The sequence below is a fragment of the Larus michahellis genome, chromosome 8 (assembly GCF_964199755.1).
Source record: "Larus michahellis chromosome 8, bLarMic1.1, whole genome shotgun sequence".
Classification (NCBI taxonomy): domain Eukaryota; kingdom Metazoa; phylum Chordata; class Aves; order Charadriiformes; family Laridae; genus Larus; species Larus michahellis.
Window position 1 is genome coordinate 3,663,550 of NC_133903.1, and position 15,936 is coordinate 3,679,485.

At 46.4% G+C, this 15,936-nt stretch overlaps 2 protein-coding genes across 6 annotated transcripts in view; both read right to left on the bottom strand.

Annotated features, from left to right (window-relative positions):
• GNA12 (G protein subunit alpha 12) overlaps positions 1 to 6,002 on the bottom strand; it is a 39,307-nt gene extending 33,305 nt beyond the window's left edge. The window contains exon 1 of the mRNA XM_074597265.1: positions 5,219 to 6,002. Within this exon, the coding sequence (XP_074453366.1) occupies positions 5,219 to 5,539 (321 nt within the window). The 5' untranslated portion in view covers positions 5,540 to 6,002. The remainder of the gene's footprint in view (positions 1 to 5,218) is intronic.
• A 4,159-nt stretch (positions 6,003 to 10,161) lies between these two features.
• Positions 10,162 to 15,936, bottom strand: part of CARD11 (caspase recruitment domain family member 11) — a 63,549-nt gene continuing 57,774 nt past the window's right edge. For 3 of the 5 annotated variants that reach the window (XR_012588769.1, XR_012588765.1, XR_012588768.1), the window contains exon 25: positions 11,891 to 14,193. The gene's annotated coding sequence lies outside the window, so the exon portion shown is untranslated. Of the gene's footprint in view, positions 10,849 to 11,890; positions 14,194 to 15,936 lie in introns of those variants that run through there. The other 2 variants (XR_012588766.1, XR_012588767.1) reach the window with 2 other exon arrangements.

Sequence of the window (15,936 nt, forward strand, 5' to 3'; positions counted from 1 at the left end):
ACTAATGACTACATCACAAGAGCATTGTAAGCTCTATTTTGGAACAACAATGAATATTTATCACTTACTATTGACCACTACTCCTCTTCCACTATCCACCACGATGAAGACAGATTGCTCTCTCCTAGCCCAACCAAAAGATGTCCCAAATGCAAAAAGAGCACCAGGGCTGATGAAATGTATATTTATGACACAGAAAATACATCAACTGGAAGTTAGTAAGAGTTTAATTGATTAAATAAACCTGGAATAGGAAGACCAACAAGACTCATAGGTTTTTTTTTCCTTTTCCACATGATTTTGTGAATATTATTTTTCACATTAAAATAACCACTGAACAGTAAAAGCCCAAAGCAAATAATCAAATTTAAATACCAGTTCTATCATGGAACTTTAGCACTTGTGTTTTAAGTTTAATGGAAAAGCTCCTAATTAGCTACAGTTCCCATAGAGTATTCTCCTTGTCATTCCTTTCAAAAGAAGTTGTCCCAGCAGGAATGAGATTGACACTGTCCTGTGACAAACTACTCAAGTGCAGAGTTGGGATCTAGCTGAAGTAACAGACTGTGTGTCACTAACATCACATCCTAATGAGTTACCAAATTCATTTGCACATAACCCCAAGGAAATGTGGAGTCAAGTCAATTTAAAGACTGAATAGAGTTAATATAATGGAAAGACATATATTCCCCCTGCATTTGTAGGCTATTAGAAGAAATACATTTGTGTCATAAATGATGAGGTAATTTGGTCACTTAAAGTGTAGCTCCCAACTAAACTGAGGAATACTCTTTTCCCATTTCCCAGAGTTTGTATCTGTACCTGACTGAAACCTGCAAGATGCAAGCAAGTGTTCTTGGTTTGTTTTTCAAGGACACAGGCACGACTTTATAGCCAGAGACCATCAACACAATATCAGCCCATTCAAGGTATACAGCGTACCTGCAATAACAAAGCAGCAGCAGCCGCCTAGGTTTAGTATTGGTTGCAGAAGTCCAGTGTTCTTAAAATGGATTTCAGCACAGGCTACTTGCTTTGCCCATTTTACTGTCACTGATATTCAAGCTGTTGAGGAGAAATGCTCTCGGGTATGCCCGCAAGTATTGCAACTGCACTCAGAAGTCCCAAAGATATATCCTCAGGGAGTTTTCACGTTCAAAATCTTTGGTTGGCTCCCCCTCGATCCCACTCAGAGCCCACAAATGAAGTTACACACCATTTCCTGAGTAGTTCTTTCCTCCGCGATTCCAGGCTTTTCAATTCCTTAGTCATCGCAATTGAGGCCACAGACAGCGAGAAAACGCTCACGGATGTATTGAAACCTTGAGCTGGCCCTCCCATTTTCAAAATGGAAACTAACATTTGCAAAAAACTCAACAGATTATACTTCAGGGTTTTAAAAGCTGAATTTTTCCTCTCTTCAGATTGAGATCTCCCAAACAAGCTGGTGCAAGTACCACTCTGGTGCTTGTAGATTACTTTAATTATTTTCTTATGCAGCTAAACTGGGTTTTTTCAAGCAGCATGATATTCTCATACTTGAAACAAACAAAAAAACCACCCCAACACAGTTAGAGAAGGAACATCAGAGCCATGATTCATTAACTGTTATCAAAGGAATCAAGCAGAGTAGCATGGCCAACCCATCTGTTTTGGAAGGTATCAAAAGATTACTCCTTCAGTTACAGTCAGAAGGCATCAGAATGCTCATGTAACACCACCAGCCATTTCTTAGATTTGAAATGTAAGGTACACAAAAGTTTTCCAAGTTCCCCTGAATATCCACGTCACCTTAAAATTCATGCTGCAGCAGCTAGTCCTGTCCTATCCACTTTCCTTTTCCAGGTGGGTGTGCTAAAGTCATGAAGCCTGTGTACTCATACCAGAGCATTAACACTACTGCTTTTCACTTCAGTCATCAAAAAGTTCCAAAAAGTTACTTTGAAACTTAGCCTCGATTAACAAGCAAAACCCTAGTTAACCGATGACTATTTACCTTAAACCAAAGCAAAACTAATGTATTTGAAGACAGTCCCACAAATGCCAGAAAAAGCTAGTGAGGCTCTGAACCATCACCTGTACTAAATGGAAAAGTAAATTCTGTATCATAGATTTATTTCATTTCAGCATTTTGTTTCTAACTAGGGTTTCCCAAAGTGGGGGATGAGAAACAGAACAGAGTAAGGAAAGAACCCAGCATTAAGAATGCATCAGAAAAGTGAGACGCTGAAAACTCAAAATAAAGTGGAAGCTGACATCAATTCATACTTAGCGCTTATTTTCGAAGAAGTTTCAAGTTCTGTTCTCTGAATCAGTTCCTTCATTCTCCGTAAGCTGCATAGACTGCCCAAATACTACTGAAATAAGCACTTCAGAATTATCAAGCACTATTGAGAGAGTAGTAATCCTCCTCCTTCAGAGAGAAGTTTAGTCATGGTTGGAAAATGAAAATTGACCATTTAATCCCAGAGATTTACACTGCATTTCTAACTCAGATCTCAGTGTTGTAGAAGCTTAACAGAACCATTGTCTGACTACGCTGAGAACTGTGTGGAAAAAGGGGCTAAGGCTGTTGCAGCTGTACTTCCCGACGTCAAACACATTTATATGCTATTCGATAGGATCATTTTCATTTCACATTGTCCACATACCGTATGACAAAAATTCACTTTATATCCTTTCTTTTCAGTTAGATACATGGTGATCTCTGCTCCATTTAGTCTTAATAGATGGTCGTTCTAGTCTGAACGTCCTGAAAAACTGAAAAGAACCTGTAGTCTAAGCACTTTATGACAGAAAGAACGGCAATCAGGTTCATTTGACAATTTACTTCGTCAAAGAAGCAAAATAAGTTTACTTGAAACATTTTACGGTTTTCCACAGAACAAAGTTTAATACAAGCAAGTATTACCCAATTACCCTAAAATAAATGCAGTGACAACATCAGTCTGTTTTGAAAGCCCTGTAATTCTGTCTTTGTATTTGATTTCTTCTTGATGATTATGGCAGAATACCAAGGTGTTATCAGGTTTCTTTCAGATGAACAAAATGCAAACAGAACGTCTACTGCCTTCTCCCCACACTCCAGTCTCAAACCTCCTTCCCACCAGAAAAATCATTTAGTTCCCTTTGTTCGCTCTCCCTCCTCCTGCATACTCTTTCCATAGCGACCATTCCCAAGCCATTCCCCAAAACCTATGAGTGAAGAGTAAACCGTATTCTTATATCCGAGAGCCAGCTCCGTCATCCAGAGCAATAAGAGAACAACCTGACAGATGCTGTCCACGTAGCTAGAAGGATAGCCTAACCTCACACTTTCAAATCACGAACTGCAAGGCCAAAAGGGTGTTCTGTTGAACCATATTTAGAAAGTGTTGAGCCACTTTAAAAATACTTCCAAATTTCAATTTGATGATTAGGAGGCTTGACGAGGTGTTCAGCTGACAACAGTCCAAGAAGTGTTGTTAACTACTGGTCTTGAAATCAGAACACCTGACTGCTACCTTGAGGACTTGGATTCTACTTCCAGTTCTCCAGATTTGCCCAGAGCCATCCAGCAGACAAGTGTTTCAAGTGCCGAACTCAGCCCCCCCTACTACGAGATGGAGACACTTACTTTCCTTTCCAAAGCACACTAAATTCTACTTCTGAAAGCTCTATACCTTCTGCATATATGAAATATTACAATAACTAGTATTGCTTAGACAGTCTAAAGGAAGAAATCTTAGATTTTTTTCTGTTTTCACAAATCACTTCCTTAAAAGCGTCTGCTACTACTTTACATCAGTACAGTAACAAACAGATTACTGGCAGTACCAAAATAAGCATTAAAACCTTCAAAATAAGACTCCTTATTTCTAAGTGCATACAGAAAAACTCATCAACTCATCACACTCTCTTTGCTTAGATAACATCAATGAGAGAAAAGCTTCTGAGCTTCAACTTCCTTGCAGTTAATCGGCTCCTGCAATACACATACATGTTCCTAAAAATGGACTAAAAAAAGGAAATTAGTCAACAATTTTCCCGTTCATTAACAGAAGCAAAAGCCCTTCATGGAATAGTGGCATTCTTAAAAATAAGAGTCATTGTGTGTGTGCACTTCAGTGCATATTAAGCTTCTATTCCAAAAAAAGTCTGAAAATTCAGGAGTAACTCTTGTTATCTTTAACTTGCACAGTTCCCTTTCCTTTAATTTTCTATGAAATCTCACGGAGCCTCAAAAATCCATGCCCGCATAACAATGGAGACAGTCCTACAGAAACACTCAGGCAAGAAAGTAGCAGTTTTTTTAGAGAGAGATTATAAGGATGAAGAAAGATACATTCTTAAGTGAGATACTTATGCATCTTCAGGCATTTTCTGAAATATAATCATTTCTACCTGCACAGGGCATCAAAGCTCATTTCCCAGAAAGAAACAGGATTTGTCAAAGCTGGTTTTCATAAATTGTGTGAAGACCAAAGGCTCTACTTGTTGGCTCTATCAGTACCCTTTATATTCTCCAGTCAGTACAGAAACATAGTACCAGCACTACAGAGCCTGCACACACATTGAACAAAAAACTTTTCTCCAAAGGTACCAAAACAAATTTATCTCCCTTTCAGAGATATGCTCCATAACATGCCGCACTACCCAACTGTAAGGGCCCTGTTTCTAAAGATGTACCAAGTAACAACCGCTTGCAGCCACAGCATCTATACGGGGACCCATTTCTTGGCCCATCTCGAGGTACACAGACACAGGGCACTCCGCAGAGGCACAGAAATTCCTGCTCATTTCTTCAAGCTCTGAAGTTTCTCCAGTTCTGACTTAGAGGATGCTCTCATAATGTTTTTTCCAGAGCACAAGCCACACCTATATCCTCCTTCCTCTGCGTTTCCACAAAGCTTTTCTCAATCCCCTTCGCAGGGAAGTTTCCTTGGAGCCCTTTTTTCATCGAGGCCTTCCGACGAGTAAGGCTGGAAACCTACAGAGCCGAGCCCCCCGCAGCCCCGCGGGCGGCCGCACAAAGGTACGCGCCTTCCGAAGCACCTGCACCGCAGAACCCCCCGCCGCTTTCCCCGAGAAGGGGGAGCCGTGGCCGCCCCCGCCGAACTCCCATCCGATTCTGGGCACGGCCCAAACTCCCCGAACTGCGGGATGTGTCGGCGTCGGCCTCCCTCCCCCCACGACCGCTCCCCCCGAGCCCGGGCCCGGTTCCCCTCCCGCCCCTCACCTTGAGGATGTTCTCGTAGATGGTGGCCCGGAACTCCAGCAGCGCCTTCTGGTCGAACTCCCGGCCGTGGATGATCCGCATCTGCTTGAGGAAGGTGGACTTGCCGCTCTCGCCGGCGCCCAGCAGCAGGATCTTCACCAGGCGCCGTACGGCCCGTCTCTCCCGGGCCAGCATCGCGTCGATCTCCCGGCTCCGCCGCCGCGCCTCCCGCTCCGCATCGCGGCTCCGCTCCTTGCCCTCCCGCCGCGACTGCTCCCCGCCGCGCCCGGTGGCCTCAGCCGGCAGCAGGCAGCGGCTCAGGGTGCGCACCACGCCGGACATGGCGGCTGCGGGACGGCGGGAGACCTTCACAACGCCGCGGAGACCCCAGCCAGCTCCGCCAGCATCGGGCGGAGGCCACCGAGACGCTGGGACCCGGGAGGAGGAGCAGCCACCGCAGCCGGGGGCTAAGGGCCGGGACCGCCCATTCCCCTTCTCCCGGCTCGGCTGGGCGACGCTGTGCAGGGAGGGGAGGCGGGTGCGGCCTGGGGAGGGAGGCCGGTCGGTCGGCCGGGGGGAGGGGTGGCGGCGGCGGCGGGGCGCGGCCCACAGGCCCTACCCGGGGAGGGGGCACCGCCGCCCTGCTCCGAGCGGCGAGGGGGCGCCGCGGGGTCGGAGAGAGGCAGGAAGACGCCCCTGAGCCCCTCGGCCCCGGTTCAGCCGGCGGCCGCCTCCGGTGCCGCTGAGGCGCTGGGGGACGCAGGAGCCCCCGGCCCCTTCAGTAAGGGAGCGCCGCCGCCTGCGGAGGGAGGTGACCGCCCCGCCCTCCCGCCCAGCTAGCGCCGCGTCTCACTGGGCGGCGAGAGTGTCGGTCAATGCTTCCTTCTTCCAATTGGAGAAGCCGCCATGTGGGGCGGGATTAAGCGGGCGGCAGGGCTCAAGGCGAGGCGGTGCCAGGAGGGACAGCGCGGGGGCGGAGCTTTCCTGCGGGAGGCGGGGGATCCACCAATCAGAGGTGAGAGGGCGGGACTCCGAGCGAGGTGATGTTGCGGGGGGGCGGGCCCGGGGCCTCGCTTTGGGAGAGGGCGGGTCCACCGCGCGGGGCGTGACGTAACGTGAGGCGGGGCCGAGGCGGCGGGGCTTGCCCGGGGCGGCCGGTGTTGGGACGGTCGGCGGCCGCCGGGCACGGAGTTAGTGACGGGCCGGGGGAAAACCATACACGGGGGGGTTATTCCGCACCGCAGCAGTGCGGCCGTCAAGCTGCAAAAGTCACGCAGAGACATGCATCGCGCGGTCGGGCCGGTGGAGGGGGGTGTGTCCTCCGGAGGGACCCGGACAGGGGCCGAGGAGGTGGGCCCACGCCAGCATCGTGAGGGTCGACCGGGCCGAGTGCAGCATCCTGCACCTGGGTCACGGCAATCCCCAGCACAAGTCTAGGCTGCCGCAGAATGGACTGAGAGCAACCCTTAGGAGGAGAAGGACTTGGGGGTGCCGGTGGATGAGAAGCTCAACACGCCCCAGCAATGTGCGCTGGCAGCCCAGAAACCCCCCAGCACGCCGGGCTGCATCCCCAGCAGCGTGGGCAGCAGGGCAAGGGGGGGATTCTGCCCCTCTGCTCCACTCTGGGGAGACCCTACCTGAGTAACAGGTCCAGAGGAGGCCACGAAGATGCTGGGAGGGCTGGAGCCCCTCTGCTGTGAGGACAGGCTGAGAGAGCTGGGAGGGGTTCAGCCTGGAGAAGGCTCCAGGGTGACCTTAGAGCCCCTTCCAGGCCCTAAAGGGGCTCCAGGAAAGCCTGGGAGGGACTCTGGATCAGGGAGGGGAGCCATGGGATGGGGGGAAAGGGTTTTAAACTGAAAGAGGAGAGATTTAGGTTAGATATCTGTAAGAAATTTTTCACTCAGGGCAGTGAGCCCCTGGCCCAGGTTGCCCAGAGAAGCTGTGGCTGCCCCATCCCTGGAGGGGTTCAAGGCCAGGTTGGACGGGGCTTGGAGCAACCTGGGCTGGTGGGAGGTGTCCCTGCCCAGGGCAGGGGTTGCACTGGATAGACTTTAAGGTCCCAACCCAAACCGTTCCATGATTCTATGATAAACGCGTCCTCATACAAGTACATGCAGTCAGAGCACTTCAACACCCATAGTGTCTTATTAAAGCTGTTTTTAAAACCACACAAAGCAGCTGGAGGCCTGGCTGCCTCAGGGAGCTGCTGCCGAGCAACTTCAGCCTGTCATGGCAGGGGCTGGGGTCCAGCCCAGGGAGCGGCGTGGAGCCTCTGCTGTCAGCTGCAGCACGCTGCAATGCTCTGCGAGGAATTTAATTTCTTGATTGACGTTGGGTGTAATTGCTTGTAAAGCATATTGAGGCAATCTAGTACTGGGCCGATGATGAGGCCGGGATTAAAGTACCAAAGTACGCATCTGAAAGAAAATCCCCTCGGTCTCCTGATTAGGTACTGCAGGAAAAAAAGAACATTTTTCGGAAGCAGCTGGTATGCAATCACCTAGCAGTGGCTGTGATCCCAGACCTTCTGGCTGCAAAATGAAATTCTAAAAGACAGGCACGTCTCCTCAGTTCTATGAGATTATATGTTCCTTCCTGTATTCTTTTGTCTGTGCCTCCCATTATTCATGCCATAAACATCTAATCCAGTGTAAGCTTCAGATAATTTATCCTGCCCCAGGCCTGTACCAAACACTGGCGCAAGTGACACAACTGCAGAGCTGAGGGAAACGACTAAAATGACTAGGATTTCATAGAAAGTTAAGGATGTTAAGAAGCCTGAAGATGTCCCAAAGGATGAGGGAGTCACAGATTTAAAAAAAACCCCAAAACAATTAAAAAAACCTTTCATGGAAGTGAGAATACCATGTGAGTATTAATCACAGTGAGATGCTGTTCTCAACTCTTCCCCAAGGAGCAAATCTTTTTCTCTTTAGCAAGAGGAGACACTTAAAAACAACTTTAGGTACTGCCGAAGTCAGGAGGAGGGCAGCACAGGACTCTTAGCCATGAGCCATTCGCTACAGCACAGAACCATTCTTGAGAAAGTGACTTTCTCCTCCAGGATCTTACCCTTTGATTGTAGTTTGAGACTCAGCAGCAGCTGCTCATTCCGCGTATAAAATACTGCTGTAATTCACGACTTTCCCCACTGGATGTCATCATTGCCCCACCAGAAGCCAGTCAGACCAGCAGGATGGAGACAAACAACCCCCGAGCCCCCCATACTCTGCAGACCTGATTTTTGCAACAGCTGAGCACTCAGGACCTGCTGGAATCCACAGGTGCTGAGCTGCCTGCAAATCAGACCCGATGTAACGGTGAAGTGCCCAGATTGATATTTTCTGATTAGCTCCGTTACTCCTGCCTCACTAGCTTTGTCTGTGCCCTACTTGAGGTCCTCTTCAGACTTCTGAGGTTCTAAGGGGTTTTGGCAGAGAATTCAAACAGCTATGAAGCCCAGCTCCCGTGATAGGCCTGCGTCGTCTGTAAGGGAGAATGAAATTATGGTATACAATAAACTAATCAAACAAATCAGTCGCCAGACGTCCTTAGTTCTCTATGCATTCATCCATGAAAGCAGCTTTCAACAGCTCACATCTAATTGTCAAAAGGAAAAGGTCCACCCCTCCCTCTCTCCCCCGCAGCACTGTTGTTCCTCATCTAATCATTCAGAAGCTGTTCTAAAAACAGAACAAAACAGAATTTTGTTTACTATACTACGGCAGATCTGCAGCAGTACGCCTTCTGTTGCTCTGCTGAGGGACTGGGCAGAGCCTCACAAATGCACGTGATGATCCCTATTGATGTTTCTGCAGATGTTTCGTTATGAGCATAAGGAATAGGTGTAGGCACCCCAGTAAAAGCTTTAAAAGAGATGCTCATACTCAGTCTGAATGCCTTCCCTTTCTCTGTTTCCTTATTATCGGCCCAGTTCCATGCTTCAAGATTTCCAGTTCATCTCCCTTCTTTGGGCTTAGACTGAAATTAAAACAACTTATATTGATATAAAAGAAAATAATGTTAATGATTTCATTTTTCTATTCCTTCTTTTACCTTCTCAGTTTTCCAGCTTTACCATTTTTTTATTTCTACTGTTTTCCCCATCTCAGCTTCTTCCCATAACTCCTGTTCCCTTTCTGCTGAGATGAAGAAATGCTTGTACAGCTGCTTCTATTTCTCCTTCCTTCATCTCCCATAGATATAGAGAGAGGGAGAAGGAGCCTGAAAGATGGAAGAAAATAGAGGACTGGAGGGTAGAAAGAGAGAGACAACAAGGGCCACATTATTTTCATTTCCCCTGTTGGCTGCAAAGCAGCTGAACTATGAGCAGAAAGACAGGGAGCTCATGGGGGAAAGGCTGGAGCATGAACTTCTAAGGCCCTGGCCGTAAGAAAAGACAGCAGAACATTAAAGCTGAAAAGCTGTATGGCAGTTGGAGAAGCTAGTGGACTGCTTGTACACGAAGACCTTATTGCAGATGGGAGTGACATCTGGGCAGCTCCGTTAAATGAAGAAGTAGTTGTGGAAAAAGCACTGATAGAGAGCTCCACTCAGTAAGTCTAAATTTTCTGCTCACAGAAAGGCCAGAGGAGGACACGGCCTCACTGATGAATGCTGGCACAAAGTCTGTGAAATGGGGAGGGCTGAGATGCCTGACCTTGGTTCTTTCTATCTATTGCAAGCCCCCCTTGTTTCTACCTGAGTCAGGCATGGAGAGGATGTATGGATTTAGCCCTTGGAAGGATGCAGAGCTATCATTTCAGTGTCTTGAAGCTCGTAGTTGACTAATCCCAAAGTCTTCACAAGTCCCCACCTGGATGATGGCCCATTCTTCATCCAGTCCACTATGACCCCGTAGCTTAAAGCCGGTGTTCTCTCCTCCGAAAGAGTATTATCACTATCGGTGGAGGAGGCAGAGCGCGAAGGAGGTGCCACCACACTTCAGCTGAGAACGCAGCTAATGGACCCTAGAAGTTTGCCCGTACCTGGGACACGGCTGTTGTTTTCCTGAGCGCTGCCAGACACTGTCACTGCCAGGAAGAACGTTTTGTTCAGTGAAACGGGGAAGCAAATAAACAACAAGGGGGATATGCCCACCGCCACGCAGCAATATCAGAGCTAGTGCTAATGTAATGTAAACTTCAGAGTTTAGGCAAGAACCTGGCAATCTCAAGACAACAGCAAGAAAGAAGTATGCACTAATGGAATCACCTGAGTTGATAAATCATCCACCTTCTCCTTCCTGACCACTGTGCTAGATGAGCAAACTGAGTCAAAATATCGAACTGTTGTTACCACAGGGCAGAAGCACTCCTGGCTTCGTCTGACTTATTTAAAGATGTTGGGGCCCTTGAATTGCTTGTTGTGCATTCAGATAGCAAAGCTGGTAGATCTGAGGAAGATTTATGATCTAAACTCCTTTTGCTTCTTCTCCGTTGTTGAGACTGTGACTCTCTTTGCCTGAGGAGGTGCTGCAGTACATATGCACTTGAAGCCCTTACTAAGCTGGTAGCTTTGTCATGTTAAAAGAGCCATATTCTGCTTATTGCATTCTCCGAGGTTTTATATGGCTTGTTCAATGACCTTCTCTCTGCACACTCCCCATGGCAGAATGAAAAGTGGAGGGAGACACAGTGAACAATGTTCTCCTGTGGAGGAAAGCAACAAGAACAGTTCAAACAGATCAACTATTTTCTAGTAACATCATTAAGTATATGGGAAACTTCCAGTACTAATGTATTATTTTTTTTGCTATAGGTGTTGAGACCTTTGCTGGATGCTTTCTGCAGGACTTTATGACTCCTATTGCAATATGCTCTTTCTCAGAGATCCCAATTCTTTGAAGTGATTGCAATCTTAACTCCCGTGAAGCCAAAGAAAACTGAAGTAGTGAGGCATGTCTCAAGAAAAAATCCACTTACTAGTGAATTTGTATCTCGGTATTGGCCTTGTCCCTTTTGACATTGCTTTGGTATACAGTTGTTTGGGATACGCATCCATTTTTTTGATTCAGATTTACCTAAACTCATTGAGCTTCCAACTATCAACATCAAGATGTTAAAAATTAGGTCCAGACAAAGAACAAGAGAACCCCGAGCAGCCTTGCAATACTAAGACTGGAAGAGAAATGGACAACCAAACAGTGCTGTCGAATTATAATTGTTTGATTTCAGTGTATTCTGATTGTTAATTACTTTTCTTTTTCCCTTTTGCTAGCGCTGTGAGTACAGAGGCTGCAGACATTTGGTTCATACTGTTCGTGAATTCACAAACGTGGATTTTTTTGCAGTGACCCAGCCCAGCTGCCACTAAGCAGTAAAAATGCCAAATTATGCCAAAGCAAAATATGCCAGCTTCTTTTATTAAATTTGTAGACACCCTTTTTTCTTTTCCATGTGATATTTTCATCTTCTGTCCCACAGAGGATACATTACTCATATACATAAAATATGTGAGTCGTGACACTTCACGTAGTTAATTTTCACTATTTTCAGATTGCTTGACAGTAGCCTGTTCTCCTTCATTACACACCAGCCAACAAGTGGATTAGTTTACTTTCAAAACACAAACCCTCATATTAATCCCTAAACAATTAATTATTGAGAGAAGACAAGCATATTTTTTAACCCAGCCTGTGACTTTTCTACTTATTTCATCCAATAAGGCATGATCTGTGTAATGCCAGGCACGTCCTGCCACGTGTCCCGCAGACTCTGAGTTCTTAGCGTGAAGTTCCCGTGACTGTACGCAGGGAGGATGCACCTTGGTCTGAGGGTGCGGAGAGATCAGAAAGTGGGGTTCTGCTCAAAGGGCTTTCCTCAGAGGACACAGAAACCGGGCCTGTGGGATCTGAGCGGGGCGATGTCCAACAGCCCTTGCTTTTGGACAAGAATACGTCTGTCCAAAATAGGAGAATACGTCTCAATCTGGAGATGCATTCCTAGAGCAGAAAGGGACAGAACAGGCACGTGCTGGCTCCAGCATGTCTCCTTGGCTTATACAAGTACTCTGGCATCTCAGAAACAACTTAAAAGCAGACATAAGTCCTGAAAGTGTTTGACTCTGATTTGGAGTACAAAAGACTCAGTAATAAGTAGTTTTGCCAATTCAGGCGTGTATTTCCTTTAGTCATCTATGTCGTAAAGAGTCAGCAGAAAACAAGATGAGTGACATTAAGAGGGGGAGAAAAAAGGGCACAAATCTATAAAGTGCAAAAACAAAGCCAAAGAAAATGGAGGTCCCTGAGACCTAGCGTATTTGCTGTCAAGCTATGTCCATTTTTTCTGCATTGTTTTTAAAATGACTTTTCATCTGGTGATGCAGAGCCAAATATCTCCACGGGTAACATGTAGCTCCCCAAACTCGTAGGAAATTAGCAAGCCTTAATAAAATTTATGCATGGCTTGCTATTGCAGTTCCGCATCTAAAGGGAAAACAGATGTTCTGTTTAGTAATTCTCTTCATGTCCAAAGGAAAGCTGTTGGTTACAGGCTTTTTTTTTTAAAAAGTCTGGTGCTGAAAAGGTTACAAATGATGCAATTTTTACAATCCTACTCCAAGGCTCTCTGCTAACCTGAATTGCTGAGGTGACGCTCGCAGATGCCTGTCACCCACTTACCAGCCTCATATTTCTTAACACCTACACTTTGGGATGAATACATGGCAGAGAGTCCACAGCATTTGCCTGAGCCCATTAAGGCGCTGGCAGGCCAGGCTTCCCAGCCCTCTGGCTGAATTCATCGTGAAGTTTCTGGGCCCAGGTTAGTTTCAAAGGAGAGGCAGAATGGATGCGCCTCTGAAAAGCCCGCTATTAGAGATGGCACTAAATGGGTCTCTCAAGGCTTCGGCATGAAGAAGAAAAATCCTGATTCCTCACCTCCTTCACCTGGCTCCCTTCACTTAGCACATGTTGTGCATTCTGCCCGCGTCGTTTTCCACTACACATTGCAGATGGGCGATCTTTCCTCTTTCCATTCTTACACAAATATTTCTCAAGATGTGCAAAAACACTGGCACTTAGAGTGAGTGTTTGCCATCTGAGAGAGCTTGCCACTGCAAACACGTCTGCATGCATCCACATACATCTGATATTCATTCTTTGCTTTGCAGATGGGTATCAAACACAGAGGCTTTCAAAATGCAAATTCATTGGGCTGCTCTGTTTGCTTGTTTCTACAACATGATTATTCATTGCTCCCCGAATGGGGGGGATCCCAAGTCTTCTTTATTCCTCTAAACATTAATACAAAAAGTGGGTCCTTGTCAACAAAAAAATTGCCCCAAAAGAACAGCAAGCGCAATAAATCGTAGCCATTGTCTTAATAACCTTTCAAAGTATTTTTCCAAGCAATCCTTTTTAACCTGTGAATATTCATGGTCTTACAGATAACATGAAAGGATAAACACTCACGTGCACACCTAAATGTGACGAGTAGCTGATTTAGGGATTATTAGTCTCCAAAAACGGAGAAGGAAGGGACTCTGTCATTCAAAGAAACGATAGCAAATGAAGCAAAACCCAGGCGGAGGAATGCAGAGAAGAGCTGGCAGGAACTAACCAGATGAGTGATCAGCATTTTATTCAGACGGCGTTTCAGCGTCCACCCAGAGGAGATTAAGTATCCTGTCCTCTCAGTGCAGAGAAGGAGAAATAAATCAGGTTTTACCACAAGCGGGGTGGCAGGGAGTTAATTAGGAATGGAAAAAAAATATAATTCAGTTTGCAAAGGAATAAAAAATGAGCAAATGAAGGAGGTAAAATAGACTGAAAAACATGTTGGAACACACCTGGGAAACAGTGACGGAGGATGCTGCGCGGGGGAGCCGGCAGCCACAAGGGACTGCACACAACGGGTGACTCGACAGCTCCGCCAAAAGCTGCGATCCAGGAGCCAAATGCTGTTGCTCCGAGTTGTCATATGAAAGCAGACGTTTCCCGTGCCCCGTCTCCTGTCAGAGTCTCTCCAACAACAACGTGTATAAAAAAGGCAAGGCTGCGTAAAGAAATAAAAGGATCTTAGGTTTCCTCTCAACGTAGTTGTTAAAAAGCACAACCCTCATTAAAGTGAACAGGAATTGCTCCGCATCTCTTGTAATTTGCCTCCCTGGATTTGTGCTAAACTAGGATATGACAGATTTTGCTATTAAAACAAGCAAAACTACACAAGAAAATTAGCAGAAGCCACAAGAAGCGGAACGGTGGTGAAGCCACCTTGTTGCCCCATATTCAGTGATTTCCATTAATGATCTACCAGTAAAGCTCAATGAAGTGAGCAGTAGACAGCGATACGGGATCTGCGCTGTGTTGCTGGAGCACGTGCACACGGACACATTAAAGCGGGAGAAACTTTCAGAGGCAATGCAGCATTTCTTTTTGCCCCCTGTTCCAAGCGGAGGTTAAATGTGTCTGGGGCGTGAACGTCTCTCGTCCTAATGAAGATCAATTCCAAACTAAGAGCCGAGTCCCTGCTTCAGTCAGCTGGGTGTCAGCACTGTGTTTCTAGGAGGGGCGAAGGCTTCTGCTTTGCACTGGGTTTAAACCCTGGGTACCAGTGGGTTTGGGGTCATCTTGCCTTGCAGGAGGCAAAGTCCCGGCTGCCGGCTGATGGGTGACATGTTCCCTCTGTGGAAAATGGCTCAAGTCCGGCTGCGTGCCATTCCAGATCTGCTGACGTCCCCTTTTTGCCAAGAATGCCATAGGTTGCAGATCACCGCTCGAGTGGAAAAGCTTGTGCGTGAATGAATGCATGACTCTGGCTTCTGGCTGAAATAGTTAATCAATGTTTAAGTGACTTTCTGCCACCGGTGAATATCAACATTCCTCATTTTGGGTAAAAGCTGGGAGTCACATTTCAACAATATATTCAGAGAGCTTCAATATATTCAGAGAGCATCAATATATTCAGAGAGCATCCGATGATGCAAGAGCACAGTCTGTGGTCAATCACCGTTGCAGTAATTTAGGAGAGTGCAGGAGAAGGAGTGCTGTTTTGACTGTCTCCATGTTTGTTATTTATACACCATGTCATTCTGAGCTTGTTCTTTGCTTGTAGCTTTGGGCTGACAGTTCCCTGACTCCAAAGGCAATTCAGCCCCTGACATAAAGCAGAAGAACAATGCACAGTTCCTGTAAAACAACAGTGCTCCCCCCCCGCTGCTGTCAGAACGCAGGGATTAGATGCAGAATAATGCAGTCCCTGATCAAACCTGCAGCTGTAATTCAACCTCTGGACGCTGCTGATGCCATAAATTTGTGAAGAAAGTGCAGCTCAAGCGATTTGTGAACAAGAGCTGGTGAGTCCAATTGAATTACAGTTGTGGGAGCAGCCGGGATCCCCCTGCACCGAATCATTACTAATGAGAGCCAGAGAATGATTACTTACAATTTTAATGAAATTGAATTTTAATTTATAACCTTGGCTAGAAGAGAAGGAGGAAGAAACACAAAATGAATATTTGTGGGTGACAGGGCAAAAGTACAACCAGAAACCCAAAATAAACGGAAGGAGAATGCATCCTCCTGGAAGAGACAAGATAACATTTTATCTTCAAAAATAAATTCTTATTTTAGCAAGCGGTTGTGATACAGTGAGCACTGAAGAAAGCTACTCTATATCACGGTTCTGATGATGAAAGAGCTCAGAAAGAAAAAGCTCAAATATATTTTCTCCAACCCATTTAAGATACTCAGAAGAAGGGGAACTCTTTAGCTGATTTTCAAACCGTCACAGCCCGTT